General features: G+C 38.5%; 1 protein-coding gene across 4 annotated transcripts in view; it reads right to left on the bottom strand.

Annotated features, from left to right (window-relative positions):
- Positions 1-326: 326 nt before the first annotated feature.
- Positions 327-17,227, bottom strand: part of LOC113826052 (BUB3-interacting and GLEBS motif-containing protein ZNF207) — an 18,955-nt gene continuing 2,054 nt past the window's right edge. For 2 of the 4 annotated variants that reach the window (XM_027378926.2, XM_027378928.2), the window contains exons 2-7: positions 13,194-13,320; positions 12,562-13,032; positions 11,275-11,478; positions 3,340-3,537; positions 2,819-3,182; positions 327-1,801 (exon numbers count right to left, since the gene is read on the bottom strand). In XM_027378926.2, coding sequence (XP_027234727.1) covers positions 1,701-1,801; positions 2,819-3,182; positions 3,340-3,537; positions 11,275-11,478; positions 12,562-13,032; positions 13,194-13,320 — 1,465 coding nt within the window. In that variant the 3' untranslated portion in view covers positions 327-1,700. The remainder of the gene's footprint in view (positions 1,802-2,818; positions 3,183-3,339; positions 3,538-11,274; positions 11,479-12,561; positions 13,033-13,193; positions 13,321-17,227) is intronic. The other 2 variants (XM_027378927.2, XM_027378929.2) reach the window with 2 other exon arrangements.

Raw genomic sequence — 17,227 nt, 5'->3', positions numbered from 1 at the left:
AAAATCCCGAGACAAGTAGATGCTCTCAGCGAAACCAATTCCTAGAGATCAACTTCCCAACTCCTCCACAGGGGAAACCAACTGTATTTTCTATCTCGTCTCTTCCCAGCCTGGCATCCTCTCCTTTGGGCTCACCTGTTGCGAATTTCCACATTGACTGTTCGTATGCTCCTCTCTTTCCACCCTTTCAAGTAATAATACAAAAAATTCATTACTTTTATTCAAAATGAATCAATATATAGTATGCATTATAACCAAAATAAGTAAATGAGAAGAAATAAACAATTAAAAAAAGAAAAAAAAGCTTGAAATAAACTAATACAAGATTGACAACTTAATTAGTATTTATTTCACAACATACATGAACAGGTAATCAGTTTTCATTTTAACAAAGCTGATATTTAAATCACTCAAATCCTATCTGCAATAATGACAATAATAAATACAAAAAAAGTACTTACGGATGTCAATGGGATCTCGCTTTCAATAATTGACAAGTTTATTTGTACAACTTGCAGAAAATTATATAAATGGACTAACCTGCAGTAAACATCTGTATAGGTTGATAAAATTCCAACAGTGCTTTTGTGAAGAACTACCACTTCTAAACTAAACAATTTCTTACCTTATTGGCTAACAGTTTCTTACCTTAAGAGAAAAATTTCACAAATACACAATAATCACTCAAAAGAATGATGGAACCTAAAACACTATAAATACAAGTGCTTGAACGCTCCAAGAATAGGACAGTCAAGCCTCTCTCTGCCCTCCGTCCCAGCTCAAGTCCACAATTGAGAAATCGCTGTATGTGTCTCCCTGAACCCACTGCCTTGTTTGCTTAAGAGACTTTACATCACACAACCAAATGGATTTGACCCTCTTGGCTGACAGTCTGATTAAGCCAACTGGGATAAAGAGCCGGCAAGAGACAGTCAAGCGAATCTGCTCTTGCACACTTGAGCTTGACCAGAGCATTGATACATACAATCAAGTGTAGATCCCAAGAAGCGATTATACAAGAGCAAGTATACAGGCACCACTTGCTCAAACATAAGTTCCACGTGGGCGGCACACAAACGATAGTCTCGTGGATCAACATTTCAACACTGATCAGAATAATGAGCGACAAAGAAATCATTAACAGATGATAACAGATGCTTGCTGCTGAGTGATGCAGTGTTAGCTTGTCCACACAGGACTAACCAGGATTCTGTGAAGGTAAACCAACAAGTGTTTGGGACCTTTCCACCCTTTCATATTACATATTTGGTTTTGTATTCTACTGGGAGGTTCTAGAGGTCAGATAATTTTAAACATCACTCATGATGCGCAAAGTAATTCTTGTTCTACAATCTTGGCTCAATTGAGTTTTCCTACCTCAACTTTACCTAAAAACTGGACGTGTCTGCCTCTGACATGAGTGGTGTCTGAGATATCTTGCATAGTGTAGTAGGTAATGTTGACAGGAGTTCCGCATCTCGGGGTAGTCCCAGGCGAGTGTTGGTTTGCCCCACAGGCCAACTTAGTGACTGACTGACTGAGTGACTGCGCTAGTGTGCTTAGCGAGCGAGCGAGGGAGGGTCGGTGAGGAGGCTGACTTATCAGTCATGACGAGGGCATGCGTGTGTTGCCTCACCAGCGCCGACCTGCTGCTGCTTGTCCTGCTGCTTCCTACCTGCTGGCTACATACCGGGAACAGGTCACCTGAAGCGTGGGATCATGTGTGGCGCTCCCATCATTGGGGCGCCCATCATGGGAGGTGCTGCAAACCCTGGCGCCATTTGTCCATGACCAGGAAGTGCTGAAATAATTAAGCCACGCCAAAATTAGTCAACATGCCAATGTCCTGAGCATCCCATGGCAGTCTATATGGTGTAGCATCACAATTTATAAGCAAAGTATAACACAGCTAGCAATCTACAGAGTAATACAGGATGCTTGATCAAACACAGAAGGGTGTGAGTACTATCACGGCTTTCAAATGGTCCATGGACGTGTGCAATCCGTGCTAATTATGGGCTATTCTAATAACATTTTGTGCAACCTGAAATATACCATAACTTGCAAATTCACAAAATCAAAGTTATCACACCTAAAATCTGATTAACAATCGTCACCACAAGTGCCAAGGAGTTGTATGAAGGTTCCTTTTCTGCTAATTCAATCTTTAGAAATGAGAACTCCACTTTGATAAGAACCAAAAGCATGTCTCAATCCTCATAAAATCTGTCTGAAGAGGACCATGCAAAATGGAAGAGAAAGGATGGGGAAAAAGTAACACTAAAAAATATAAAATAGGGTGGAACAAAAAAAAAATCAATTACAGTTTCTTAGCCTGAACTAGGTCCTCACCTTTGAATGACATATCAGGGATATTTTAAATTCCTAGTGAAGAAAACAAACAAACAAAAAAATATCCAGGTGGTATTTCAAAAATTGAGTTTATATTTCCAAGGTTGAATTCCCAGACCTGAACTAAGTGTGTCTATTTGTCAATTCCTTTCCTTGTCGCCTGATTATCCTTCACAACTGTTAGTGTTACGGCATTAAATTACCTTGAGCTGACCAGACTAACTAAAATTGAAGATCCACTTTCTTCTTCCCCTGAAATTCAAGCTCCCCCAATCTCATAAAGTTAATACCTAGGTTTTGGGGTCGGAAGTGAAGGTTCATTAGGAAAACAGTAAGATGGCTAAAGGAGGAATATGAAGACTAAGACAGACTTGAGGTGAGCTGCCTACAAGGTTTGAGCGAACATGATGTACTCACCAACGCACGGGGTCATGTGGGGATTAGGAGTTTGCAGACGAGTTCTTACCTTGTGGTAGACCTATTGGTGGTCTCATACCTCCTATTGGGAGGGGGGGCATAGCTGTAGGCATTGCTGGGAGAGCAGGCACAGCAGCTGTCACCATAGGCTGGGCGGTCATTATTGGTTGCATGTTTGGCCGCATGATGGTGGGCAATGACACAGGTATTGCCATGTGTCCTGCTGGCACCATTGGAGACATGGTGGTCACCATTGTGGGACCTATACTTGAGACTATTGGGGGGGCCTCCACCACCACGCCTGGGTGGGTGGGCCTCACCCCAGTGTGGTGGTTAATCATCCCACCCATTGCCATTGCTGCAGCAGCAGCATTGGCTTGACTGTACCTCGCCATCTTCATTCGTCGCTCCTCCTGCAAATAAACATTTAATGATGAATTATTTAGCTCTCATCACACAAGAGGAATTAGATTTCAATGTTGATCTTCTTGACAGTAGTAGTGAAGTGCTTGATCCTATTGTATATAGAATATCCAGGTCTGGCAATGACACAGTAGAGGCGGGTTGCACCTGTGTGTCTAAACACATCGCCGGTGGGTAGAAATGGTCCAGGCAGGCAGGCACAAGTTGAGAGAGGCGTGAAGGTGCAGTACTCACGGGTGGAGACTCCACGCGCTGGGGGGGTGGAGCCGGGGCCGGAGCCCGGGCCCTCTGAGGGGAGGCTCGGGGAGCCTGCTGGTACCGAGGCATACCTGCCCGCTTCTCTTCCTACGTGAGGGTGAGAGGGAGACACGTGAACACAGTACACCCCCGCCACAACCCATGCTGCCACCACGCTGCTACCACACGCCCACCACCAGCCAACACAACACAAATTACCTCTGTCCACTTAACACCCAAATGTCTCTCTCTCCCCAACAAAATACTGAGTTAAAGTACAATCATGAGTAAAACTACTTCACACACACATGGCACGCAATACTTCACCCTTTACTATAGCAGCATTTTCAAGACGTCAACAATTTTATTGAAAGCTATAGGAATAATCAATACCATGTGCCTACTGCCCCACTGTTCTCTTGAACTATCGATTTCACATTTTCACGAAAATGTCAAGTGGTTCTAGAACATATCTGGACCATAAATAGGCGTCTCAGTAAGAAAAGGGGAAGAGGAGTGGAAGATAATGGAACTAGAAGCAGCAGAAAGGGTGGGAAATTAAAGGAGAGGAGGGAAATGAAAAAGGATTACCACCTCATTCCTTGTTTTCATTCCAAAATGTGTGTCCCGATTTGACTACTTCTATGTAATGTTTCGTTTAGCTTATATATTATTCATAATATATCTATGGTAAATGTAAAATCATTCTTAATATCTATTCTTCTATCCATCCCATGAAATACTTTGTCTGCTTGTCTTTCAGTCTGTTCCCTTTTAAATAGGTTTTTCACTTCATATCTGCTGTTGGACATTGAAAATCCAGCCAAATGGTAACCATGATCACTAATAACCAACAAGTCTCCCTTACCAAGTAACAACCACTGACGTGTCCCTCACATTTCAGTAAACACAACTGTGTCAATAGTTCACCCAATGTCGCTGGGAAAGTGTAGTGTAAAGTCATCTATGTGAAAAGGCAAATAATAAACTAAATTGACAGTGGGTAAAAACTTGGAGGTATCAAGGTTAATATATATATATATATTTTTTTTCTAACAAAAAGGAATCTTCTTCTTCTTTAAATCTTGTGAAAACAAATAACATAAAAGTTGCAATAAATTAAAGTGGAACAAAAATCCCAAACCTAGACAACAGTTACCCAAAATACATCAACCTCTGCGATCTGGATGACGTGACCATTATTCGTGAAAAAATCTGCCTTGAGGGAATTTTGGCTGAAGGCCTGGGTGACAGATGACTCGCGCAGGAGTGCACAAAGCTCTTGGAGGATGGTTAGACTCACTGGGCATTTATGGGAGGGGCTTTTGAATGTAGCATCCATGACCCATCTGGGGAAGAGCTCCTGTTCCAATGAGGACACTATTTCCACGCTCAGGGTCCTAATCCTGTCCGCTGTGACAAGCAGTGTTGGTACTATTACAGAAAACTGAGCGTTATAAGAAATATAAAAATAACACAAATAACAAAGTATTACTTATTGTTATTATTATTGTTCTGAGTTATGGACTACCTAGATATGACAGAGTCTGTGCAAGGAAGAGTCTATTACCATCTGGATATAACAAATCAAATGACAAATATAGACATTGGAAAATGGCAAAAAAGCTAAAAATGCTTATGCAGAAAAAGCTTTAATAACTTTTGCAAAGGGGAGGCATCGAGTCTTGTCACCGCACACGAGTCTTCATCTGCACCCAGTCTGCAAGCCCCTACACCCATAAGTAAATCTAATGCCCGTATTTTGGCCACATGATGGCAGTGAAGCACCCAGATACAATGGGTTAAGTACTCTCTATGGGAGGGGAAAGTGTCATTCAGTGTGCGCAGTTGTGAGTGAGTGAGTGAGTGCATGAAGTGTTTGTGTGTACGCCTATGACCTCTGCTAGAATTCAGGTGAAGAGAATGTATATTCCCTCAAAGTTCATTCCAACTGTATATGTGTATACATACATGTATACAGGTATACAAACGTATATACATGTATATATTTGTACGTATATGTATACTTATATTCCTATATGTATGTACACACATGTACATACCTATAAGTGCATACATATACATAAATAGGTGTGCACACACATACATATGTTATATATATATATATATATATATATATATATATATATATATATATATATATATATATATATATATATATATATATATATATATATATATATATATATATATATATATATATATATATACATATAAATATATATATACATATAAAAATATATGTATATATATACACACACATATACATATGTACTTACACATGTGCATACATATACACATACATATATAGGTAAACGTATACACATACATATATACATGTCTACGTATATATATACATGTATGTGTCTACGTATATACGTGTTCTTATATATACGTATATAAATATATACATACATGTATTCATATGTATACATATATACATACAGGTATTCATATGTATTTGTGTATACTTACACATGTACATATGCATTCATATATATATATATATATATATATATATATATATATATATATATATATATATATATATATATATATAAATATATATATATACATATACACACACACACACACACATATATATACATATGTATACGTATATACATACATATATGCATATGTATATGTATATACATAGATGCATACATATATATACATATATACATACAAATGTGTATGCATATACATATACATATGTAAAATTATATACACACATGTATACATATATATACATGTACAATATACATATATATGTATACATACATACATACACATGTATAAATGTACACACGTATATATGTATATATGTACACAGTCTCTGGGAAGAAGTTGGACCGAGCCCATTATGATCCAATGTTTGATTGTCGTAGTCGGTTGGAATTTCCCATACCGGTTAGAGCTAGAGCCTTACCAACATCTGGCAAGGCGCCTGGACGAGCAGCAAGGGATATGCACGGGAAACTGGATCAGTGCCAACACTGCCAGAAAGGAGATAAGCAGATGCCCTGCAATTCTGCCACAATTTACAAGCCTTCAGAGTTCTGCATTTTCTATCTTGTCTTTCTTATATTGACCAGATATTGGTTGAAAACACATGGCAGGGGAGGAAAAGGCTTAAATTTATGCCTGAAGGCATTAGATATTGCCTCTAAAGGTAATATGTTGACATGCAGTGTCAACAATAATGCTGCTGATCGCTGAACACAGTTCATCATCCTACGTTGGTCCTCCAACAAAACCTTATCCTCGACACCCTAAGAAAACTTACTTACTGATAATCATCTTCCTTTGGAAATATATAAATATAAATAAAAACAAATTTAAATATGTATGATTCCATATATATAAACACAGACACAAACACACATATACACATGCAGACACACACACACACACACACACACACACACACACATATATAGACATCCACACATATAGACATACACACACACACACACATATAGACACACACACACACACACACACATCTACACACATCTACACGCACGCATGCGTGCACACACACACACACTCACACACACACACACACGCATACACACACACACACATATACACACACACACACACACAAACACACATACATAAAAATAAATATATAAATATATTTACATAAATATCCGTATCATATATATGTAAACATAAATACAAATATATCTATGCATACAAGAGAAAATATAAGCATACAAGCACACAAGCATAACTTCATGTATTTTCAAATATTCATGAATTAAAAAAAAAAATGAAGCAAAAATTACGGGTCCCTTCCCCACTCGTCAACCTGAATCCACTGCAGTCACACTTTCAATTCGCATCAGAAACTCCCATGTTGAAAAAAGTAAGCAAAAGAAAAAAAAGAAAGAAAGAAAAAAAAAATATAATAATAATAATAATAAAGCATTCTTATGTCAATGATAACAACGCTAATAAGGAGGAGGAGGAGGAGGAGGAGGAGGAGGAGGAGGAGGAGGAGGAGGAGGAAGTGGAGGAAGGAGGAAGAGGCAGAAGAGGGAGGGAGGGAGGAGGAGGGAGGAAGAGAGAGGAAAGGGTAGAGGAGGAGAAGGGAGGAACAGGAGGAGGAGGAAAGGGGGAGTACGAGGAGGAAGAAAAGAGGAGTGAGGAAGAGAGAAGGGAGGAACAGGAGGAAGAGGAGGGGGTGGAGGAGGATGAGGAGGAGGATGAGGAGGATGAGGAGGAAGAACAGGAGGAGGAGGAGGAGGAGGAGGAAGAAGAGGAGGAGGAGGAAGAGGAGGACGAAGAAGAGGAGGAGTAGGGATGAGGAGGAGAGAAGAGGGGGGGGATGAGGATGAGGATGAGGAGGAAAGAGGGAAGAGGAGGAGGAGGAGGAGGACGAGGAGGAGGAGGAGGAGGAGGAGGAGGAGGAGGGAAGAGGAAGAGGAGGAGGGAAGAGGAAGAGGAGAAGGGAAGAGGAAGAGGAGAAGGGAAGAGGAGGAGGAGGAAGAGGAAGAGCAAGAGGAGGAGGAGGAGGAGGAGGAGGAGGAGGAGGAAGAGGAGGAGGAGAGGAGATGATGCTAATGATGGTAATGATGATAATAGTAATAATAATAAAAGCAATAATAATAATAATAATAATAATAATAATAATAATAATAATAATAATATTAGCAATAATAGTAATAACAAAAATAGAAATAATAATAAGAGTTGTAGTAGTAGTAATAATCAACAATAACAATAACAATAATAATTTAAAAATAAATAAATAAATAAAAAATAAAATAATAATAAATAAATAAATAACTATTGCCCTGGTTGTGTTGGCTGGGGCGTGAGGACAGTCTGCGAGCAGCTTGAGAGCCCAAAATCACCTGTTAATCCCAAGGAAAAAGAAAAAAGAGAAGAGAGGGAGAGAAGGTCAACCAGAGTGCACAACCCCCTACAGTCTCTCCCTCTCTTGGTATTAATCCAGGTTATTGGGAAATTACAACTATGATGGTCTTGCAAACTAAGCAGAAATAATTTATCTGTGGAAAATGAAGCAAACGGAAAACAACCGGAGATCAACTTTTTGCTACGTCATTCTGAGAATGCTAAGAATCATAAATGAAATCAAAATAAAAAGCAAAATTCAAGGCAAATGTGATTGAACTTTATACAAGCTTTACCCAGTTGGGCATGTTTATTCAGCTAGCGAATGTGAAAGGTGTCAAAACCTTTTACTAATGAAAAATAAACAAATTCAACACAAGTTGTATTTACCACAATAACTGGGATATTACTGATGCTTCACCATGCACCACATAACATTGACATATCATGAGCCAAATGTGTTAACTGATAGCAGGAGGCCCGTCACACTACTTAAAGAGATTGTTTAAAAGAAATATCTACACCTTTGTTAGCTGGAAAGATATAATCCTCACCATCTCATTCAGATCTTGCCTACATACGAGCAAGAGTGTCTTTTACATGCAGCACTATGATACTAAGACCTTTTTTTAATAATGTATAAGAAAAAAGGAAAAAATAATGCCATCAAGCATTTCAGACAAAGTGATTTTCACTGTCCAAGACTAATAAATTCATGAGTTTGAGCTGCTAAAGTCAAGTAAAAAGCATCTCTCCAGTTGCTTAAATATATTATCTGCCTACCAAGTACAAAAATCTTCTAAGCTTTTCTAATACCTACCCACTACTTGAGATGACCCGACTTTCATCAAATCTTACTCCCGAATTATACATCCTCAGTACTCAATATCCCCCTCAAATTAGATCATAAAATAATACTGTTATTAACTGCCAGTACTAACATGAACAAGCTTTTGAATACCCAAATGAATCAAGTGAAATCTCCCAGTCCACCTCATACATGAAACAAAAACTCAACATGGGGATGCAGCAAGGAGACGTCATTATTTCGGGTGAGCACCCACCTCGTGTCGGCTGCAGATGGGTACCTACTTAGGACCAAACCCTAGTTCCTCCCACTCTGAGCTCTGTGCTGCCCCCTTCATGCAAATTTCACTCAAACTTATTACTTTTATGTGAGGTGGGTGAGCAAGCTAGGGGGGAGTTAATGCAGACTAATAGAAGTCAAGGGAAATATTTGGTAAACCTTATTAAGTAATTATAGGACATAATTTTTCTTTTCAGGTGTTTTGCTAAATATTTGTGAACTTTATCAGTAGGTTTCAGAGCTTATAATATGATTGACAGCAACCATTTTTTTTTGCAACTTTATGCAAGCTAAGCATTTTTGAAACATCCTAAAATGATTTTTCTTAAAAATTATAGCTTTTAATATATGGTATCCTATTCAGCATGTATTACTGCAAGCAGTTTAACTAATCATATCTATCTAGAACTATGGCTGCTAAAATTTGATTTGCCAAGGTTTTTTTTCACTTTATTATTCAGAGGATAATATAAGGAATTTTGCGTCTTTCTTAATGAGTTTCATTATCAAAAACTTAAACTCACATGCATAAACTCTCACTCACTCATCCTGAAACGTTAGTGATTAGAAAACATTATCTTGGAAATGAATCAAACTAAACCTACTTCTCGACAGGGGAAACAAAAACATATAAAGACAACTACCATCTAAGTACGTATTACTTCTATAAAAAAAAAAAGTATTTTCATGTAAATGCTTCTGAGATGATGTCCTATAGTGAATCTACTCCCACACAAAGCTTTAAGTAATGCTTTGGGACCTCCTCCCCTAGACAATGATAACAGCTGTGCCACACATGCACCAAGCTGAGAGAATGTAACCCCCTTGATGTCAAATTAAAACTATTTTTGTTGCCAAAAAAAAAAACAGGACAGACTACTTAAAAGCAATATTTGAAATGCTGCCCGTCTTCTGTGATTCTCTTCTGAACGTAAAAAAGAGTGAGAGGAAATCAATCCGCCCATGTAAAAAGAACAAGCTACTCGGCTAGTAGATGGGTTTTAAAAAATGCACAAACAAAAATAACCAGTAATACGAATCTGCATGTGAATGTGACTCTTCAGCATAGCTAAAACTGCCACCTAACACTGAATATGCATATTAGTAACACAAATAGCAACTCAAGTGATCATCCAGCTAAAATACTTGTGAAATTACCATATCAAATGAGGGATATTTTATGAAGCTTAAGGGTCAAACTGAAGGGTCAAAGAACTAAAAAAAATAGTAATGTTGTATGGATTATTTGGGTGTTTAATTCAGCATCATATTGAGATGAATTCCTAACATCCTGTCCATGAATCTATGAAAGTGATTGTATACTGTAAAATTAAAAAAAAGTGTATCATCAGAAATTTGAAAGCAACTTTGTCAAGTGATTACAACTTCCCAAACTTGGTCATCAAAATCTAACCAACAAACACCCCACAAACAGCTCACACAGGCCTTAATTCATTACACACTTTATGGACATTTAATCAACCACAATAATGTGCTTCTTACTTAATAAAACAAATGCAATAAAAATCAACAACATAATGCTTTAACCACTCTCACTCATGTGCTATAGTTGAATTGAGGCATTAGTGAGAACAATACAAAATCATTAGAACGTGCAATAGCAGCAGCACAAAAATGATCAGGCAAGAAAGCAGTTTTCCTTGCTGCACCCATGTTAAGTAATTCACTACCAGTTACACGACAATTATCTTTTCTTTCTTACCTGATTGATTTTAAGTTAGTACATAGCAGAACACACAAACTATACCCCTAAGAAGTAAGATAAAAATAAATACTGGCTTTAGGCTAACTAGAGAAGGAAAGCGTCACCGTGAGAACAGCTTCAGATTGCACCTGCCCCCACATACCAGAGATATGTCCTCTTCTGGGTGGATGATGCGGGAATTGGCCGACACAGTGGTGATCAGTGCAGGCTTCTTGGACTCCTTCTCTTGGATTCCAGTGTTGCCACTTGAAACTTGGCTATTGGGTGCTGACTGTCCATTTGCTTGACTGTAGGCTGGAAATGCTGGTTTGACTGGACCAATTTGACTGTTGGCTGTAGTTGTATGCTGAAAAGAAAATCACAGTACAGATTCCCTTGCTAATCGTCCGTACTCCTTTTCCGCAACAACCTGCATATCAGATGAGGCAACTTCCGGGAATCTAAAACAACATATATTTTGCTCGTCCTCCTCTACTTTCCAGCAAAGAAAAAGGGAAGAGGTCCTTTCCACGGACAAATGATGAACCACAGAGCAAAAGATCTATAAGGATAACATCCATGAAGCAAACCAGACAAGAAATATAAATTACAACACTACACATAAAGATGTCAATAAAAGTAAAGCTGGGACAAATTTTTAATCTAATAAACAGTTGATGCAATCCATTAACTTGAGCAATCATATAACCATCTCAAAATCTCAAAATAATCACTAAAGTTATAAGACTAACACTCAAAAGCACAAAAGATTAAAGTAGATATATGCATGCACACTACTAATGTGCCGATCCTTCCCCTTCTGTATACAAAAGGCTTCAGACATGGTATAGAGTGCATTGTGTTGCATATGCAAATAAGAGATCCAGAAATGGAAGTAGCTTGAATCTGTGGATACCAATGTGAAACTGAGAATTATGTACTAATTGTTAGATGTTATGCCATTAATTAGCATCAGCTGGGGGACTATATACACCATATCCTATTTCCTAGCTGCAGCTTTCTTTTCTTCTTTTTATTTATTAATTTTTTGCTAAACTAGAAATACCCAAATATATTTCTTCCCGTACAAATAAAATATTTCTCCCTGAAACTCGTAATACACACAGCTCAGCCAAATTATTAACACCTTCAGTGCCCATCACAGATAACTGGATATCGGGAAGACAGAATTACATATAGGTCACATATGATAAGAACAAGTAAAAATTGAATAACAGGTAAACTCTTTTCTTGGAAGTGGAAAGAAATGGGTATACTCCAAGTGATAGTAAAATAATATTCAATTTCTATGAATGCATATTTACTGAAAGAGAACTTGATAGGCTGTCAACAGGACTTTGTTACTCACTAGCATGTGTCCCTGCATCCCTATACATTAACTGAGCAACACTGACTTTCTTAAAATTTTCAAGCAGCAGAATGGCCTTACCTGTGCTGCTGATGGAAACAGAGGTTTGCTTGGTGGTTGTGAGGTGTTTGGTGCACTGTTGGCAGGCGGTGCCCCTGGGGGAGGCATGGGACCCATTGGGCCCATTGGTCCCATCATGCCAGGGCCACTCATGTATGGGGGCATGTGACTCATTGGCCCCATGTGGCCCATCATTGGCATCATAGGACCCCCTGGCCCCATCATTGGGCCCATGGGTGCCATGGGTCCCGGTGGTCCCTGAGGGGGCATATTAGGAGGCGGTGGGTTCGACTGGCCTGGTAGACTCGACTGGGAGTCATCATCATCATCCTCATCTTGCCGTTTGCCCCCGCTGCCCGTTCTACCTGCCCTCTGTCTCTCATGCTCCTTCACATCTTCTTCTGGGATCCCCTCCATTCCATATATTTCAATCTCTATATTATTTCTATTAGGAAGTGCATTGGGAACTTTGTCTATCGTTTCCTTATGGACCTGTGGAAGAGTAAGATCAAGTGTTCACAATGCCCTGCATCGGAAATTGGAAATATAGACAGTTTAATAAATCTAAAGACAGGAAAAAACATTATCTAAACATATAGATATCAATGCAATAATATTAACAAGACACTAACAGCAAACACACCGTTACTTACCTGCATACAATGAATGGATAGGCCAGGGCCAGTATAAAGCTTTTTATGACATATATGACATTTGAAGTGCTTCGCCTTTTGGTGTTGTATCAAAATCTTTTCGTCATCAAACTCACGATTGCAATACCTGAAATGAAAAATAATGTTAAAATTTAAATACTTATGGTGGTATTCCAACACAACTCTATAAACTACTTCAACCCAAAACAAATCCTCTTTACATTTCAGTAAAATACTCGGTCTACTGAAGGAATTTTATCCACGTCACTCTTATTCTTCAACTTCCTGTCATTAACTTTCTAAATATGACAGTGCCTATATAGTAGCACTACAGTATCCTAGAATTTCCCACTCTCACCCCAGTTGCACACTTGACCCTAGTCAGACCTGGACCCCACCTGCCATAAACAACTGTAACTGGACCGCAAACCTGGAGGATTACTAATCTCAGGAGATTACTATTTATCATTTATGATGTTAAGAGACACTCTCTTACTTATGAGTCTTGAAGTTGCATTGACGATACTTTGCTATTATGAGTTTAACAAATCTTAATTACTGTGTTTATTGGCGAAATAACTTGTACAAGTCCAAATACAAATCTCCTTTTTGCTACATTCCAAATTGTTTAAACTTAACTCAAATCTGAAAATCAACTTTAAAACATCATAATAACAAATAAATCTATACTCCTTTAATTTGAATAACTGATTAATGACTTATTAACCCTTTCTTATATTTTCCTGCATTTCCATTCCTTAGGTTTTATGCAACTAGATTGTATGACCCATGTCTTATTTTTTCTAAGTATCAATATCAACCACCTCAAATATTACCACACTTGCAATTCCTTAGTCATTATGGAATTATAGTGTATTTCCCACTTCATATCTTTCTAAGTATTACTTAAGTTCAAGACACTGCCTCATATATCACTTGCAATTGGGAAAACAAGTCACATTCACTGAGGATGTTATAAAACTTTCTTATGCACTTGATGGTGCAGGGAGAGGCAGTAGAGGTTAAATACTATGTATACATTTTCAGAAAATAAGCCCTGTTATAAAAATGTGAAATGGTAGAGGCTAATTCAAATACAAATTTACCATATTTATCTAACCATTACTAAAATCCATACATATAAGTTTCAAATCCGTCCAACCTCTAAAGTATTCTACTCCTGATCATATAATGTCAACGCAAGTGCAAATATAAACGAGTCAATAACTTCACTCACATCTAGACCGGTAACTAAAAATAAGAAACCTATCCGTGATTCTACCAAGCCTTCAGCACTATTCAACCCATTATTCAGTTTTGTGTGTGTGTGTGTGCGTGTTCGTGTGCGTGTGTGTGTGTAGGGGGGGGGGGGGGGATGGATTATACAATTACAGACAATGGTGCAATTATTGTCAATCTTTACCTAGTTCCTCAAGTTTGATTAACTAATCAAACACATTCAACTACCTAGATCAACCCCCATCAGTCATGGCAAAGAGGTGAAGGATCTTGTCCACGGAAACCATGTCCTTCTGGGAGACGATGCTCCTCCACCCATGGCTCACGAATGGTACATTCCACCCTCATTTATCAGCAGAAATAATGCACGAGCTCATTTCTAAACGCCCAATGAGTTTAATCCTCCTCTAAGAGATTTATACACTCATGGCGAGTCATTCGTATCACCCCAGTAGCAGTCAAAATTTTAAATGAGAGCATATTCCCCTCACCCAGCCAATTTTTTTCAGGACAAGTTAATCTTAATGAATACTGCCGGTACTTTCAGATCTAATGATGATCCTCCCAATTTGGCTTCATTTAACCATGAAAATATTTCCTTACTAGTGTAAGAGACTGTACCAGCCCTATGTCATGGTAATGTAGATAGATTGGTTTCATCAGAAAAGTAAAATATCGAAATAGAATAGACTGCGAGACCCTGCAGAAAATCAGAGCAGTCATTTCATCTATCCTAGCCATAGCCATTATGTGTCAATTGACCTGGCACAAATTATTGCAAAGAAAGTGGATAACATTCCTGTGAATATATTCTATGGTATATCATACTGATCGTGTACATGCATTGAACATAACTGCTGAACCCGAAACCTGCTGGCTCACAGGAAAGACCACCAAATCTCTATTGTATTTTCTGTCACAGAAGACCTTTGTCTGGTTCTTTATTTGATGATAAAACACCAAGGACATCTGCAAGCAACATTTTGCCAGTATCTGTGGAAGAGGTTGGTTGCACTTGCCAGAGTGCCAAGGGGAGCCAAAGTGAATGGTGCTTTTCTAGGTCTGTTAGTTTAGATTTGCTTATACTAGTACGATATAAGATCTATCAATCTTTTGCTTCAGCGAAGATATCTTAACTACAGAAATCTGTTATTTTCATCTTTCTCATTTGCCTTTCATCACTGTGATCTGCATGACATCCCTATCACATTGTGAAAGAATCTGGCTTGAAGGGTGACATGAACATGCTGTCTTGAGAATTTCTGCTGAAGACTCAGGGTGACAGGAAAGACTCATCACGAATGCACAAAGTAGTGTGATCAGACTCATTTGCCATTTGGAAATGGGCTTTTAAATCATTTTCATCAATATACAAGTATGGAATGTACCATCTGTGAGCCATGACTGGAAGGGGTTTCCAGGGAGGATCCTATTCCCACTTGCTTTGACTGGGGGCAACGGTCGTATCACAGAAAATTGAATGATCATCTTATAAAGGATAACAATTTGCAGTCATCAGTACAAGATACAATAAGCAGACATGAATGGTACTGATAAAGGACGAAGATCATGGAAACTGCTGCCTAAGTCCACTCCCTCCTCCTGAGTTTCTGATCTATTTTGCCATGCATACCGAGGTGAAGACAATGCTTGTTGGGGCCATCAACCATCCGTTTTGGTAGTGTAACAGTAACTTAGATTATACTTTTAAGAACCACCCTCATTTTTCATAACTGATAAAATGTTTTCACTATTCCCTTCATCGAGAACTCTAAATTACTCTATCTGTGGCATATTCATTAAAAATACGGTAAATGATCAAATTGGATTGTTTCAGAACTGATAAATCACCGCCAAAATTCACTAGCACTATCAGGTAAACATATAAAAGGGTAATATGCCTAATTCCTTTACAAATTTGATCATCTAATTTTCATTTTGTGATCACAATATTATATATAACCTCACCTAGCCAATCCATGAATTAAATGAATGATTTACTGAATATTACTATTTTTCCTCTTAAATTTGCACAGGAGGTTAAACCAGCAACTCAAATCACAGTTATCAGCTTAAGAGACCAATTAAACAGCATTCTTTCTTTGACAAGTAACAAGCTAATGATCTTCATAACATTGAAAAACCTGGTAAAGCTTTAGTGCATGGTAATTACTCTTTTACTAGGAAAATATGGAAATGAAACTTATATATAGTCTCAGTTTCCATCCACCCTGTAGTAAATCATAAAATTTGCCTGTAATGGACAAAATGACTGAAATGTAATGACATGTAATACTTAAGTAGACATTTACAGGAGAATGTAATAGCACCACAATAATCACCAAGAAAAAATACATTCACCAGTACATGAAATGATCTGTGTAGCCAAAAACTCGTGTCAGAAATGAAAAAAATAGATCGGAACTAATGCTACATGGAGCATATGTAAGGCTGTGCTCTCTCCGACCTCCCATGGGGCCCCAATCCCTGCCCAGGAACACAAAAAGTCCTCCAGGTATTTGCGGCAGGATGGAGCATCGGACAGGCTCGGCATCAGATGCTCCCAAATGTTGGTCATGCACTTTCGCCTGCCAAGATTGTCGCTAATGGAGAGGGGGGGGGGGGGGGTCTGTGGCATAATTTCATTGCATTTGGATAGTAGAGGCTGAGAGGAATCCAACGATACCAAAATTGTCATGATTGGTTATGCGAAGGTATTCTGGTAATTCCTTACGGTACAGACGCACACGCCAGAGACCAAGTCCAAAACTCCACCCAATAGAGTCTTGGGGAAC

This window comes from Penaeus vannamei, chromosome 28, assembly GCF_042767895.1.
Source record: "Penaeus vannamei isolate JL-2024 chromosome 28, ASM4276789v1, whole genome shotgun sequence".
Lineage (NCBI taxonomy): Eukaryota > Metazoa > Arthropoda > Malacostraca > Decapoda > Penaeidae > Penaeus > Penaeus vannamei.
The sequence above is the reverse complement of the archived record's forward strand: the minus strand, read 5'-3'. Positions and strand labels throughout refer to the sequence as shown.